This window comes from Canis aureus, chromosome 36 (genome assembly GCF_053574225.1).
Source record: "Canis aureus isolate CA01 chromosome 36, VMU_Caureus_v.1.0, whole genome shotgun sequence".
NCBI lineage: Eukaryota > Metazoa > Chordata > Mammalia > Carnivora > Canidae > Canis > Canis aureus.
In genome coordinates, this window is record NC_135646.1 from 23,948,788 (window position 1) to 23,962,056 (window position 13,269).

A 13,269-nucleotide genomic window follows, 5' to 3' on the forward strand; every position below is an offset into this window, starting at 1 on the left:
GGACTTCTTTCTAGGCCTTTCCAGGCCGCCCGCGGAGGTGAAAGTACTACCTCCTCGCCCCTCTCCCGGAAATGACGCGCCGTGAACCTTGACCCCCCCAGAGAGCGCCGCGCTTCCCGGAACGTTCTGGAACCCAGCGCAGCCCGGGAACTAGCCTAAGCCGGCCGGAGGGGGCTGAGCCCGCCGGCCCGGCCCTGCCGCGGGTAGCGAGGGGCGGGGCTGGCGCGGGGCGCGTGCCGATTGCCGGGCCCGGGCGGGCGGGCAGGGCTGGGAGGCGCCGGCGCGCGCGGGGCCGCGGGGCGGGGGGAGGGCGGCGGAGGGAGGGGACACTGGCTCTTTGCCGTGCGCGCCGCGCGCTCTGCCCCTCAGTCGCCGCCGCCGGCCTGCCTCGCCGCCCGCACGCTCCGCCGCCGACCCGCAGGTACCCGCGCCCGCGCCCCGGAGCGCCCCCCCCCCCGCGGTCTGAGAGGGCGGCGGGCGGGCGGGCGAGGGCCGGGGCTCCCGGGGCGCGCAGCCCCCGCCGCCGGGCCAGGCCTCACGGGGTCCGGCGCTGCCGTCACGTGCGGCCCGCACTGCTCCCGGGCAGGGCGCCGCGGGCGGGCTGGCCCCGGGGTGGGGGTCGGGAGCGTGCTCGGCGGGCCCGCCCCTGCCGCCCCCGCCGCCCCCACGGGCCGCCCGCAGGGCGCCGCGCTGCTGGGTGGTCGCCGCCGCCGCCAGCGCCGCCGCCGCCGCGGGCCCCGCGCACACCGTGACCTTGCGGAGGGCGTCCTGAGGGGAAGACACGTGGGCCGGGCCCCCAGCGTGGCAGGCCCGGAGCCGTCGCCCGGAGCCGCATCTTACTGAGCACATTTTTGTACCTTCAGGAACGGGTTTTTTTTTTTTTTTTCCTCCTCCCTCGAGCGCCCATGCCTTTGCTGCAGACTTGGGTTTTCGGGAGCGCGTTCTCTGTACGCTGTTGAAGCGGTAAAAGGTTCACTCGGTTCTCGCGGCCGCGGGGAAGGCGATGGGCGTGCTCTGCGCGTCGGCGGGGTGGCGCGCGCTCGGCCTCACGTGGCGCCGGCGCAGGTGCCCGCTGTTCCCCGGGGGCAGGCCGTGCGGCGACCCGGGGTGCCGCTGCTGTGGGAGTACTGCTGACCTGGTGCTTTCCGTCCCTCCGCAGAAATGCTTCGATTACCCGCAGTGCTCCGCCACGTCAGGCCAGTGTCCAGAGCCCTGGCTCCTCATCTCACTCGGGCCTATGCCAAGGATGTAAAATTCGGTGCCGATGCCCGAGCCTTAATGCTTCAAGGTGTAGATCTCCTAGCCGATGCCGTAGCCGTTACTATGGGGCCAAAGGTATCAGTGTTTTTTGTTTTGTTGGAATTGACAGTATCGTGAGTTCAGGAGTAGAAATGTAATTATGTCAGAGAGTCCCACCGAGCTGTTGAGCAGTAAGTACTTGCGTGTCCGTTGTTCACTCATTTATAATCGGTAGGACTTATCTAGATACTGGGACAGCTCTCTGATTCGGGTCTGTAACATGTAATAAATTCAGGAACCTAGATTTAGGCTAAGCTACTAGTATTTTCTTGATGAAAATTGCCCTACCTGTATTTGTCCTAATGACTTATGGATCCTGGGCTCCTCGTGCAGTCTGAGGAAGGTATTGCAATCAGAACCGCGTACTGACGATAAAAGCCTCTGGAAGCAATAAAGTTGTCCTTAACATTAAAAAAAAAAAAAAAAAAAAAACTCCAATAAATACATAAGAGTTCCCAATTACTGCTTACTCTTTTTTTTTTTTTTTTTTTTTTTTTTTTTTTAAGATTTATTTATTTATTTATTCATGATAGTCACACAGAGAGACACAGAGAGGCAGAGACACAGGCAGAGGGAGAAGCAGGCTCCACGCAGGGAGCCCGATGTGGGATTCGATCCCAGGTCTCCAGGATCGCGCCCCGGGCCAAAGGCAGGCGCCAAACCGCTGCGCCACCCAGGGATCCCTGCTTACTCTTTTCTTTTACGTAGATAACAACGGTCTTAAAACCGTTTCTTTAAAATTTGCGAAACTCTTTCCTACAACGTCTGATGTAATGGACTGGTAACTCACAGCTCAAAGTGGATTTGAAAATGGGAGGTAGAATTAATCTTGCCTGCCTACTTAAGGTTTGGATTTTTCCCTGGCAGTTCATACCATTGGTGGAAGTACTGTAATGAAGATTTGTCTCATTTAATATGAAGAGGGTATTGAGTGAAAGGGTAACCCGTTTTGAGGAGACCTTTGAAGGTGATGCACAAATGGAGTGATGCTTGATTGCAGGTTGACAGATCCAATATCAGAGTATTGATACATATTGTATAAAATGTGGCATTTGCATGCCTCCCAAGTAGCAGCTTTGGTTCAGATCCAGAAGCTGCCAATACTGTTTGCACCATGATTTGAGATTTAACATTGAATCAGCCCCTGGAAGAGTGAACTGTACTTGCCTTGCTTTTGGTATTTTATTTAGTAGCTAAATTTTGAAGCCTCTTTTCTTATTATTTTCATAGATAGCAGGCACTGGACAAAACTTAATTATGAATCATGTGAAGGATATTCTGAAATTTCATTATGAGCTACCAGGTTGTTTGGTTTTCTGTGTGTGTGTATGTTTTAATGAGATGACAATTTTAGTCTCTGGGATTTTTATCTTCCATAAAACCCTCAATGCATGGTTATGCATTTGGCAACAGAAAAAGTCATTTTGTTAGTAAGCTAAGAACACTGATGGATTTGCCTTTGAGATTCTTGCACATTTAATAAAAGCGACAACTTGTGTTGAGGCTTTCAAGTAATTAAAAACTGTTCATTGTGTTTCAAGCTAAATGCACTCAGGTATGTGATTCTGTCACTTTTTTTCCTCTAATTATAGGGAAGAACAGTGATTATTGAGCAGAGTTGGGGAAGTCCCAAAGTAACAAAGGATGGTGTGACCGTGGCAAAGTCAATTGACTTAAAAGACAAATATAAAAATATTGGCGCTAAACTTGTTCAAGATGTTGCCAATAACACAAACGAAGAGGCTGGGGATGGCACCACTACTGCTACTGTCTTGGCACGCTCTATTGCCAAGGAAGGCTTCGAGAAGATTAGCAAAGGTGCTAATCCTGTGGAAATCAGGAGAGGTAGGAAAGTCTCTTCATTGTTGCCAGTGTTTTGAAGTGTCTTAAGTTAAGTCTTGTTTCTCCTCTCTCAAAAAAAAAGTCTTAAGTTGAGTTTTCCTTTGGCAAATAGCAATTAGATGCCTGCCTTATGCGATGGGTACTATGCTAGTTTTTTGGTTTTTTTTTTTTAAGATTTATTTATTCATGAGGGACAGAGACACAGGCAGAGGGAGAAGCAGTCTCCCTGCAAGGGAGCCTGATGTGGGACTCGATCCTGGGACTCCAGGATCACACCCTGGGCTGAAGGCAGATGCTCAACCATTGAGCCACCCAGGCGTCCCTGGATTTTTTCTTTAAGTTATATTTCTCAAAATAAAGGGAAGAGCCAGAACTAATCCTACTCGTTGAACAAAATTGGGTTCTCATAAATCCATGTTGTGATCCTATTGACTGTTAAAGCAAATTTTTTGATTATATATTAAATGAGAAAATTTTGGATAATTAAAAGCTGTAGGGGCATAACCCTGTCATAGAGTTGAGGGAAGTGTTAGGTGACCCTGTTGGAAACATGCAACATGATGGATTGTCAATAGCTTACATAGAATGAGTTGAATGGTGAAATTCTTGAAATTATGCTCTTGGTATTTTTCCTTTAGTCCAGTTTTCAAAATAATTTTGGCTTGTGAGTCTTCACTTACTAACGTTCCTGTTTTGGTGCGTGCCATTCAACTCCATGCAATTAGGAAAAGTGCTGGCATAGATGCATTATATAGGCCATTAACATTAAAACATTTAACACGGATTGAAATTTTTACTTGGTGTGGAGCCCTGAGAGAATAAGCTTTGTAATGGCATTTATTCTTGAATAAGGTGTGATGTTAGCTGTTGATGCTGTAATTGCTGAACTTAAGAAGCAGTCTAAACCCGTGACAACCCCTGAAGAAATTGCACAGGTAAGGATTTTTCATATTTTATGATAAATGTGATTTTATTCCATAATCCTATACCAGTGTCAGAATAATGATATCACCCAGTCACTTGACATGGAAAGCATTTCTTCTTCCTGCTTAAAAAACATCTGAAAATAATGCAGTGACCATAACTAGAGTCTTAGTGGTCACTTTAATTTTACATGGCTGTGAGTAAAACTCATTTGTGTGGAAGATGTTCTTCAGCCATTTGTCAAAAGGTGCATAATTTTTGTCATGTTAGAATATTGCCACTTTTTCCAAGAAGGGGGGATATTCTCCCTTTTTTAAAAAAAAGAATTATATGTTTATTTTATTTCTTTTAAAAATAATGTAGCCAAATGGTAAGTTTAAAAATAATTGTTAGATCTCTTAGAACACATCTGCTTGTCCATAGGTTCCCCCTGCCCCAATATATCAGTTTTGAAGTTACTAGGAAAAGGGAGGGGAGCTGACTGAGGATGCTGGCCTTATCTTTGTAACTTGGAAGAGTAACTTGATTGTTTTAGGTTGCTACGATTTCTGCGAATGGAGACAAAGAAATTGGCAACATCATTTCTGATGCAATGAAAAAGGTTGGAAGAAAGGGTGTCATCACAGTAAAGGTAAGTGTTTTTAATGATAGCTTGAGATGAGTTGTCTGATCAAAACAGTTTTCAAATAGAAAAATTGATGTGTTTCATGCTTGATTCCTTTATGCATGTTTTAGCATTCACGTAGACTAGGGTATTTCCTGAATTGTGTGTGAATTTTTTAGCCTTCCCTGTGAGGGAGGAATCCGTTGTAACTTAAATAATACTATTCTTCTAGATGTAAAAATTTAAAAATGCATTTTTGAAATTTTTGCAAAATTGCAGTTTGATCCCCTAGGGTATTTGCATACTTACACGCCTGGATCCCTTGTGATCAGTGCGGTCTCCTAATCTGGTCTATAATTACAACTTTTTGTGTTTCTGTAATGAAATTTATACAGCTAATTGATTTTTATAGGATGGAAAAACACTGAATGATGAATTGGAAATTATTGAAGGCATGAAGTTTGATCGAGGCTATATTTCTCCATACTTTATTAATACGTCGAAAGGTAAGAACAAGTCAGTAAATGAAATTTAAAAAAATATACAGGTTGCCATGGGTCACACTGTAAGCATTAATCAGGTCATACTTCTAAAAGATAAACTTAGGTATCCCAAAAGTTATTGTAAATGAGAAATGAAGGGGAAAACATGAACATAGTCACTTGAGATGTACTAAAACTTTGGTTTCTAGTTTTTTCACTTAACTAAATTGCAGTTATTTTCAGGATATTGTTATAATGTCTTAAATTGGTTTGAAATGTTTATTTTTGCAGGTCAGAAATGTGAATTCCAAGATGCCTATGTTCTATTGAGTGAAAAGAAGATTTCTAGTGTCCAGTCCATTGTACCTGCTCTTGAAATTGCCAATGCTCACCGTAAGCCCTTGGTCATAATTGCTGAAGATGTTGATGGAGAAGCTCTGAGTACACTTGTTTTAAATAGGTAATAGGCTTTCGTATTTGGTTTACATTTCCAGATGAAAGGAAGTTTTTTTATATTGGTGTTTGAAATCCTCTTTTTGTACCCCCACATTGCACCACTTGTGTTAGCATATATACAGGTATGCTTTGTGAGCTCTGTTAAAATGGTTTGTTCTTTTTGAATGAGTTCTGTTTGAAAGTCCTTAATATTTTGTGCAAGTTTTTCATAAGACAGCCTAATTTTGAATGTGATACCTATTTTTTAATTATAACTATTGGTTTTTTTCAATTTTAGGTCAAAACGTATTTAGTTACATAATCTGTTAAAATTTTAAGGGTGGCTCAATGGTTGACTGTCTTTGGCTCAGACTGTGATCCCGAGGTCCTGAGATCAAATCCTGCATCAGGCTCCCCACAGGGAGCCTGCTTCTCCCTCTGCTGAGAGGGAGAGGGTCTCTGCCTCTGTGTGTCTCATGAATAAAGCAAATCTCAAAATTTTTTTTTTAAGGTTTTTTTTTTTTTTTTTTAATTTACGATAGTCACACAGAGAGAGAGAGAGAGAGGCAGAGACATAGGCAGAGGGAGAAGCAGGCTCTGTGCACTGGGAGCTCGACATAGGATTCGATCCCGGGTCTCCAGGATTGCGCCCTGAGCCAAAGGCAGGCGCTGAACCACTGCGCCACCCAGGGATCCCAAAACTTTTTTTTTTTTTTTAAGAGTTTATTTATTTATTCATGAGGCACAGAGAGAGGGAGAAGTAGGCTCCATGCAGGGAGCCCGATGTGGGACTCGATCCTGGGACCACAGGATCAGCCCTGGGCTGAAGGTAGGCGCTCAGCTGCTGAGCCACCCAGACATCCCATCAAAGGAAATTTTAATTAATGGTCTGAAATAGAGAATTTGACATTCAATCTAAGATAAAGTCTCTTCGCTTAATTTTTTAAACTATAATATATGATTTTTTACTTTACGACTAGTAGTTCCTGCTATAAAAGTGTTAGGGCCTTACTGTGGTGCATGGCTGTCTCCGTCAGAAGAGCATGTGACTCTTGATCTTGATTTGATTGTGAGTTCGAGTCCCACATGGGTGTGGAGATTAAATTTTAAGAAAGAATATTAGAACGTTTTTAAAATACATATTCTTCCTATTCCTAGAATTGAGGTATATTAGAAGTAATAATTTTTTTTGAAGATTATATTTATTCAGGAGAGACACAGGCAGAGGGAGAAGCAGGCTCCATGCAGGGAGCCCGATGTGGGACTTGATCTCGGTACTCCAGGACTCCAGGATCACGCCCTGGGCTGAAGGCAGCACTAAACCGCTGAGCCCCCTGGGCTGCTCTAGAAGTAATAATTTTCCAATTGTAATGGAAATGGACAAATGAAATAGTTATATGGGAGAGTGCATACCTTGACACAAAAGCTCCGAATGAGTTGACTTATCCTTGAATGTTTGTTAGCTTGGATTTGCTTTTTGGGTTATGAAAAGCTTTATGAGATTGTGGGATTTTAAGTCAAAATAAATAAAAAAAAAAAAATAGACCTCCAGAGTTTCATTGAGCCATCTACTGGTGTCTGTAGCTTTGGATGGCTGATTGATTTGGCATACTATGTTTATCTGTCCCTCAGATTTTTATTTGGCCCTTTAATAAAATAGACCAACTCTGTCTTTAACAGTTTAAATACTCCTTTTTCACACAGTGTGGTCTCAAGTGGACATTCCTTTGATTATATATTCCAGATATTCATTACATGATAAAATCGCAGGTGAACTTAATGCTATTTATCAGCAACACTTATATATGTAAAGGAACTGAATTAAAAACACTGCTCAAACTTCAGTAGTAACTTGATCCATTACTAAATAGAACAAATAGGGTATAGTTATCACTGTAGTTAACTTAAAAGTTTTTTGTTTATGTTAGCATTTATTTCCTGGGTTCAGTTTAACCGTAAGGTCAACAATTTTTGACAAAGGTAATGGCAAATATGGATGAATGGAAAGTTGCTCTTTCATGTCTTAATTTGACTAAAAGTTGGTAGGAAGCAAAAAATTGTAAAGTGTGGTTTCCAGGGGTGCCTGGGAGGCTTAGTCAGTTATATGTCTGCTTTCAGCTCAGATCACGGTCCTCGGGGGTCCTGGGATTGAGCCCCATGTTGGGTGCCTCACCCCCCCACCCCCATTCATGTGCTCGCTTTCTTTTTTTAAAGAGATTTGATTTATTTATTCATGAGAGAGAGAGGCAGAGACATAGGCAGAGAGGGGAAGCAGGCTCCTTGCAAGGAGCCTGATGTGGGACTCAATCCCAGGACCCCGGGATCACACCATGAGCCACCGAGCCACCCAGGCGTCCCATCACTCTTTCAAATAAATAAAACCTTTTTTAAAAAAAGTGTGGTTTCCTAAGTAATCTTAGTACTAAGAACTTTAATTAACTTTAAATCTCATTCTTATTGTTCTTAACAGGCTAAAAGTCGGTCTTCAGGTTGTGGCAGTCAAAGCTCCAGGTTTTGGTGACAATAGAAAGAACCAGCTTAAAGATATGGCTATTGCTACTGGTGGTGCAGTAAGTAAAATATATGTGATGTTGGTTTACTGAATGTTACATACTTCCAGGCCTAAAATTTATAGGTAGATTTTAGGTTTTTCACAATCATTTATTATTAACTATTCATTTTTGTTTCTGTTGGATGTTTTCGAGGTAAAGGTTTGATTAAATGTGCCCAGGTCCCTTCTCTAACTTGCTATGAGTCTAGCCCAAGAATAGGATTATTTGACTAATCTGTGTTCAATACAATAGAAAAGACATAGGACTTAATTGTTTAGGTCTAAGGTCTAGTCCTGGTTCCACCAAAAGTGTGACCTCAGGGGAATTGAGTTTATACTTTTCTGAAATAAAGCTAATTAATTCTGATTGAGGATTAAGTGAGAAGTGGGAAATGCAGTGAAAAACTTGATCAAGTCTTCTCTGGACTAGACGTTGTGTTGAAATTTCACATTTCAAAGAAATACAGTATTCTAAGATGTTTATCTCCTCAAAAAACCCACCTGATGTATTACTGATAAACTTGGTATAATGAAAAACCAAGCTGCAACGGGTTCATTTTTAAATATTTTTGTAGGTGTTTGGGGAAGAAGGGTTGACTCTAAATCTCGAAGATGTTCAGCCTCATGACTTAGGAAAAGTTGGAGAGGTCATTGTGACCAAAGATGATGCCATGCTTTTAAAAGGAAAAGGTGACAAGGCTCAAATTGAAAAACGTATTCAAGAAATCATTGAGCAGTTAGATATCACAACTAGTGAATACGAAAAGGAAAAGCTGAATGAGCGTCTGGCAAAACTCTCAGATGGAGTAGCTGTGTTGAAGGTAAGATTCATTGTTGTAAATGAGTTTCTTGGGTTCTGAACCCAAGAATGATTTTGTTTCTGTGGTATTCTCCAATAGTGCCGTGTAACCAAAAGGTTTTGGGAAATAACTTTGTCATGGAGATATATATTATATAAAATTTTTTTGGAATACTCCCCTTAAAGCCAGAAGTGAACTTGGTATTGCTAAGGAAAAAGGTGTTTTGTTAATGATAGTGTGTTGGACTGATGTGAGACAGTGCACTGACCCTATTAGCTCTTTAATCATGCAGTCACTTTTAACAAATAGGCGACCTTTTTTTACATGTTTTTAAGTGAACTCCGTGCTTTTCAGTGACTCTTGCCAGTCAGCATCTTGAATGGGCAAAACCCATACTAACTGGAATTCTTTTAATCATTAGGTTGGTGGGACAAGTGATGTTGAAGTGAATGAAAAGAAAGACCGAGTTACAGATGCCCTCAATGCCACAAGAGCTGCTGTTGAAGAAGGCATTGTTCTGGGAGGAGGTTGTGCCCTGCTTCGGTGCATTCCAGCCTTGGATTCAATAACTCCAGCTAATGAAGATCAAAGAATTGGTAAAATTGCCTTTCATGAGTTGATTTGCAACCTGATTTTAGTCTTTCAGAATGCAGTTGCCCATTAAATAGAACAATAAACCACAAAGATTCCAGAATAACATTAGAAGAGCACTGATAATTAGAAAATAAATGAAAGATGCAGTCATGTCCAGGGGGAATGATTTGACCTGTGGACAAATAGAATTTTAATTTTTACAAAAGAATGAAACTGGGGATGCCTGGGGAGGCTCAGCGGTTGGGCATCTGCCTTTGGGTCAGGGTGTGATCCAGGTCGACTGGGGATCCAGTTGCGCATGGGACTCCCTGCAGGAGGCCTGCATCTCCCTCTGCCTGTGTTTCTGCCTTTGTCTCTCATGAATAAGTAAAATCTTAAAAAAAAGAAAAAAAGAAACTATAATTTGCTAAACTTTATCTTTAGGTATCGAAATTATTAAGAGAACACTCAAAATTCCTGCAATGACCATTGCTAAGAATGCAGGTGTTGAAGGATCATTGATAGTTGAGAAAATTATGCAGAGTTCCTCAGAAGTTGGTTATGATGCTATGCTTGGAGATTTTGTGAATATGGTGGAAAAAGGAATCATTGATCCAACTAAGGTAAATAGTTGATCATTTTCTAAAAGTCTTGTTCATTTTTCACTAAGGAAAAAGGTAATATATTTATCAAACTTCTTTCTTAGGTGGTAAGAACTGCTTTATTGGATGCTGCTGGAGTGGCCTCTCTGTTAACCACGGCAGAAGTTGTAGTCACCGAAATTCCTAAAGAAGAGAAGGACCCAGGAATGGGTGGAATGGGTGGAATGGGAGGTGGTATGGGAGGCGGCATGTTCTGATTCCTAGAATAGTGCTTTACCATTCTTAATGAACTGTGAGAGGAAGCTCAAGGCTGTGTTCCTCAACCATAACTTCAGAGAAGTCAGTTCAAGGAAATGACTGAAGAAAAGGCTGGCTGATGTTTAAGAAAATCGCTATAACCATCAGTTACTGGTTTCAGTTGACAACATATAATGGTTTACTGCTGTCATTGTCCATGCCTACAGATAATTTATTTTGTATTTTTGAATAAAAAGACATTTGTACATTCCTGATAACTGAGTGCAAGAGCCATGTACCAATGTACTGCTTTCAACTTAAATCACTGAGGCATTTTTACTACTATTCTGTTAAAATCAGGATTTTAGTGTTTGCCATCACCAGATGAAAAGTTAAGCAGCCTTTCTGTGGAGAGTAAGAATAATTGTGTACAAAGTAGAAAAATATCCAATTATGTGACAACCTTTGTGTAATAAAAATTTGTTTAAAGTTAATTGTGTTAGCCTTTCCATGATCTAGAATATAAATGAAAGCCAGTGGATGGAGGGGGGTAGAGTTTGGCACAAGTGTGTAAAACATTATTCTACCTGGAGTAGTCTCCTGTTTCTCTTTGCTAAAGACGATTATATTACAACATAGGTAATGGGAAGTTCCTGTGGGGACAGTATTTTGTGTGTTGAGGTCTTGTCATAAAGGGGCAATTTGTCCCTTCTTATGGAGGTTATAATTCCTGCTTCAAAGCCTCCACATAATAAGAAATGGGTTCCTGGAACACCTGTCTGGCTCAGTTGGAAGAGCATGGGACTTGATCTTGGGTTTGTGAGTTTGAACCCCACACTGCATGTAGAGATTATAAGAAAAAAAATGGGTTCCTGTTAGGTGAGAAGGGAAGAGTTTGTAGTAGGAGTGTACTAAGTGGAAAGGAGAGAGGTGTGCCTTTCAAGCATCATTAGTAGTGGGGAAGGGCATCCTTACTTGATAGGCCTGGCCTGATCCAGTATCTTTACCTTTATTAAGAATTTAAGGCAGGGGCAGCCCGGGTGGCTCAGCGGTTTAGCGCCGCCTTCAGCCCAGCGCTTGATCCTGGAGACCCCGGATCGATGGAAATGTGGCTTTTTAAAATTTTTTTGTGTGTGTGGCTTATTTTTAAAACTGGCTGAATGCATGTTTGGGGCAAAATGAGTTTTAAAACATAACTTTGTTTTCTAGATTTGCTACATTATAAACTGAAAGCACAAGATCATGTTTAACATCTACATTCTTGCTTTCACCTGTGCCAAAGGACCTAGTCTGCTGCTCAGTTTGGCCTTGGGGCTGCCGTTTTAGAGACTGGGATAAGCTACGGTTTAAGGCAAATGCCCTTGGTATGCAAAGCTCAGACAAAAGGAAAAATAATCACAGATCAAAAGCCAGTCACTTGAAATTTGCACCTAGAACTACCTGTGCTTTGCCCAGGTTAGAAACAGAATGACAACAGATTAAAGGGGACTAAATAAAAGGCATTTTAAGTAAGCAAGACATGCCTAGAATATAGTTTTGCCTGTAGAAGTAGCAAAAGGCAAAGCAATATCAAACGTTAGAGAAAGGGTTTATATAGTTAATTACCTTAAAGGCCAAGCTAAGTGATTATAAGAAAAGGTAAGAGATGAAAAACACCTGGACTTTAAAAGATTAGAGCACGGCCAGCCTAAAGACACGAGCAGAGGAAAAAATTAGTGTTCTGTGCTAGACACTGAACTAAATACTTGGTTTAAGTCCGGAACCTTGGATTAGGGACTCCTTACTAAACCTATGCCACACGAAGTAAATAGGCTGAAAGGTTAAGTAGCTTATACAAAGTCTCCGAGCTATTAGGTGGTAAACCTCCGATGGGAGCTGGGTATGAAGAGCTTACGTTCTTAGACCAAAGAGCCAGGCTGGAATGAAACCCTAAGCCAGGATCTAGGCAGTCGTAAACCCCCTTGAAAGCGGTAGCCAGAGACGTCCATACATTAGGAACCCAACTCTATCTTCTATCCATCACTTACCTTCCAGAATGCCGGTAGCTAGCCAGCATTTCTACTCCCGTATTTCTCTAGGACTAGAGAGAATCATGTAGTAAAACAAAGACTTCTGATTCTGAGAGTCCCTCCGATGAAAAGGGTGGCTCACCCGATCGCTGTACAGTGAAATTCCGCAGCCAATACACTCGTCCCTTGCTTTCAAATATTCATGGACAAACCACCATTAAACAAGCCTCAACATGAAGAATAGCAAAACCAAAAGGGATCTAGGAGAAACTTCTTTTTTTAGAGATTTTATTCATTCATGAGAGACACCGAGAGAAAGGTAGGGACACAGGGAGAGGGAGAAGCAGGCTCCCTGCAGGGAGCCCGATGCGGGACTCAATCCCAGGACTCTGGGATCTCATGCCCTGGGCCAAAGGCAGACACTCAACCACTAAGCCACCCAGGCATCCCTAAATCATAGTATCTTAAAGATGAGATCCTGCTGCCATAAACCAAGGAAGCTAACAAAAAGGAACAATTAGAAAACATTATTGGAAATTAAAACTATGACAAAGGACCTGGAAAATAGAACTGAAATCTAACAGGTGGAACAGGCCTTTCACGAAGATGGCGCCGAAGGCGAAGAAGGAAGCCCCTGCCCCTCCCAAAGCCGAAGCCAAAGCAAAGGCTTTGAAAGCTAAGAAAGCGGTGCTGAAAGGCGTGCACAGTCACAAAAAAAAAGAGGATCCGCACGTCACCTACATTCCGACGACCAAAGACCCTGCGTCTCGGAAGGCGGCCCAAATATCCTCGAAAGAGCGCCCCCAGGAGAAACCAGCTTGATCACTCTGCCATCATCAAGTTCCCCTTAACTACTGAGTCAGCCATGAAGAAAATAGAAGACAACAGCACACTTGCGTTCATCGTGGATG

The 13,269-nt window shown here is 42.6% G+C and overlaps 1 protein-coding gene across 2 annotated transcripts; it reads left to right on the forward strand.

Annotated features, from left to right (window-relative positions):
- Positions 1 to 64: 64 nt before the first annotated feature.
- On the forward strand, positions 65 to 10,843 carry HSPD1 (heat shock protein family D (Hsp60) member 1). Of its 2 annotated transcripts, none has more exons than XM_077885655.1 (12): positions 65 to 203; positions 1,160 to 1,335; positions 2,892 to 3,144; positions 3,994 to 4,076; positions 4,601 to 4,696; positions 5,082 to 5,175; positions 5,443 to 5,611; positions 8,057 to 8,156; positions 8,713 to 8,958; positions 9,359 to 9,533; positions 9,955 to 10,133; positions 10,217 to 10,843. In XM_077885655.1, exons 2-12 carry the CDS (start codon positions 1,162 to 1,164, stop codon positions 10,367 to 10,369), a joined length of 1,722 nt encoding a protein of 573 aa, XP_077741781.1. In that variant the 5' UTR covers positions 65 to 203; positions 1,160 to 1,161; the 3' UTR covers positions 10,370 to 10,843. The 2 variants fall into 2 exon arrangements, with proteins under 2 accessions (XP_077741781.1, XP_077741778.1); XM_077885652.1 differs by lacking the exon at positions 65 to 203 and adding an exon at positions 260 to 421.
- The last annotated feature ends 2,426 nt before the right edge of the window (positions 10,844 to 13,269 follow it).

Bases quoted from the DNA above. Each gene is read 5' to 3' on its own strand.
- HSPD1 (XM_077885655.1), top strand. From the start codon at position 1,162: ATGCTTCGATTACCCGCAGTGCTCCGCCACGTCAGGCCAGTGTCCAGA. The intron at 4,697-5,081 runs GTAAGTGTTTTT...TGATTTTTATAG, and splicing joins AGGGTGTCATCACAGTAAAG to GATGGAAAAACACTGAATGA. The intron at 5,612-8,056 runs GTAATAGGCTTT...TGTTCTTAACAG, and splicing joins AGTACACTTGTTTTAAATAG to GCTAAAAGTCGGTCTTCAGG.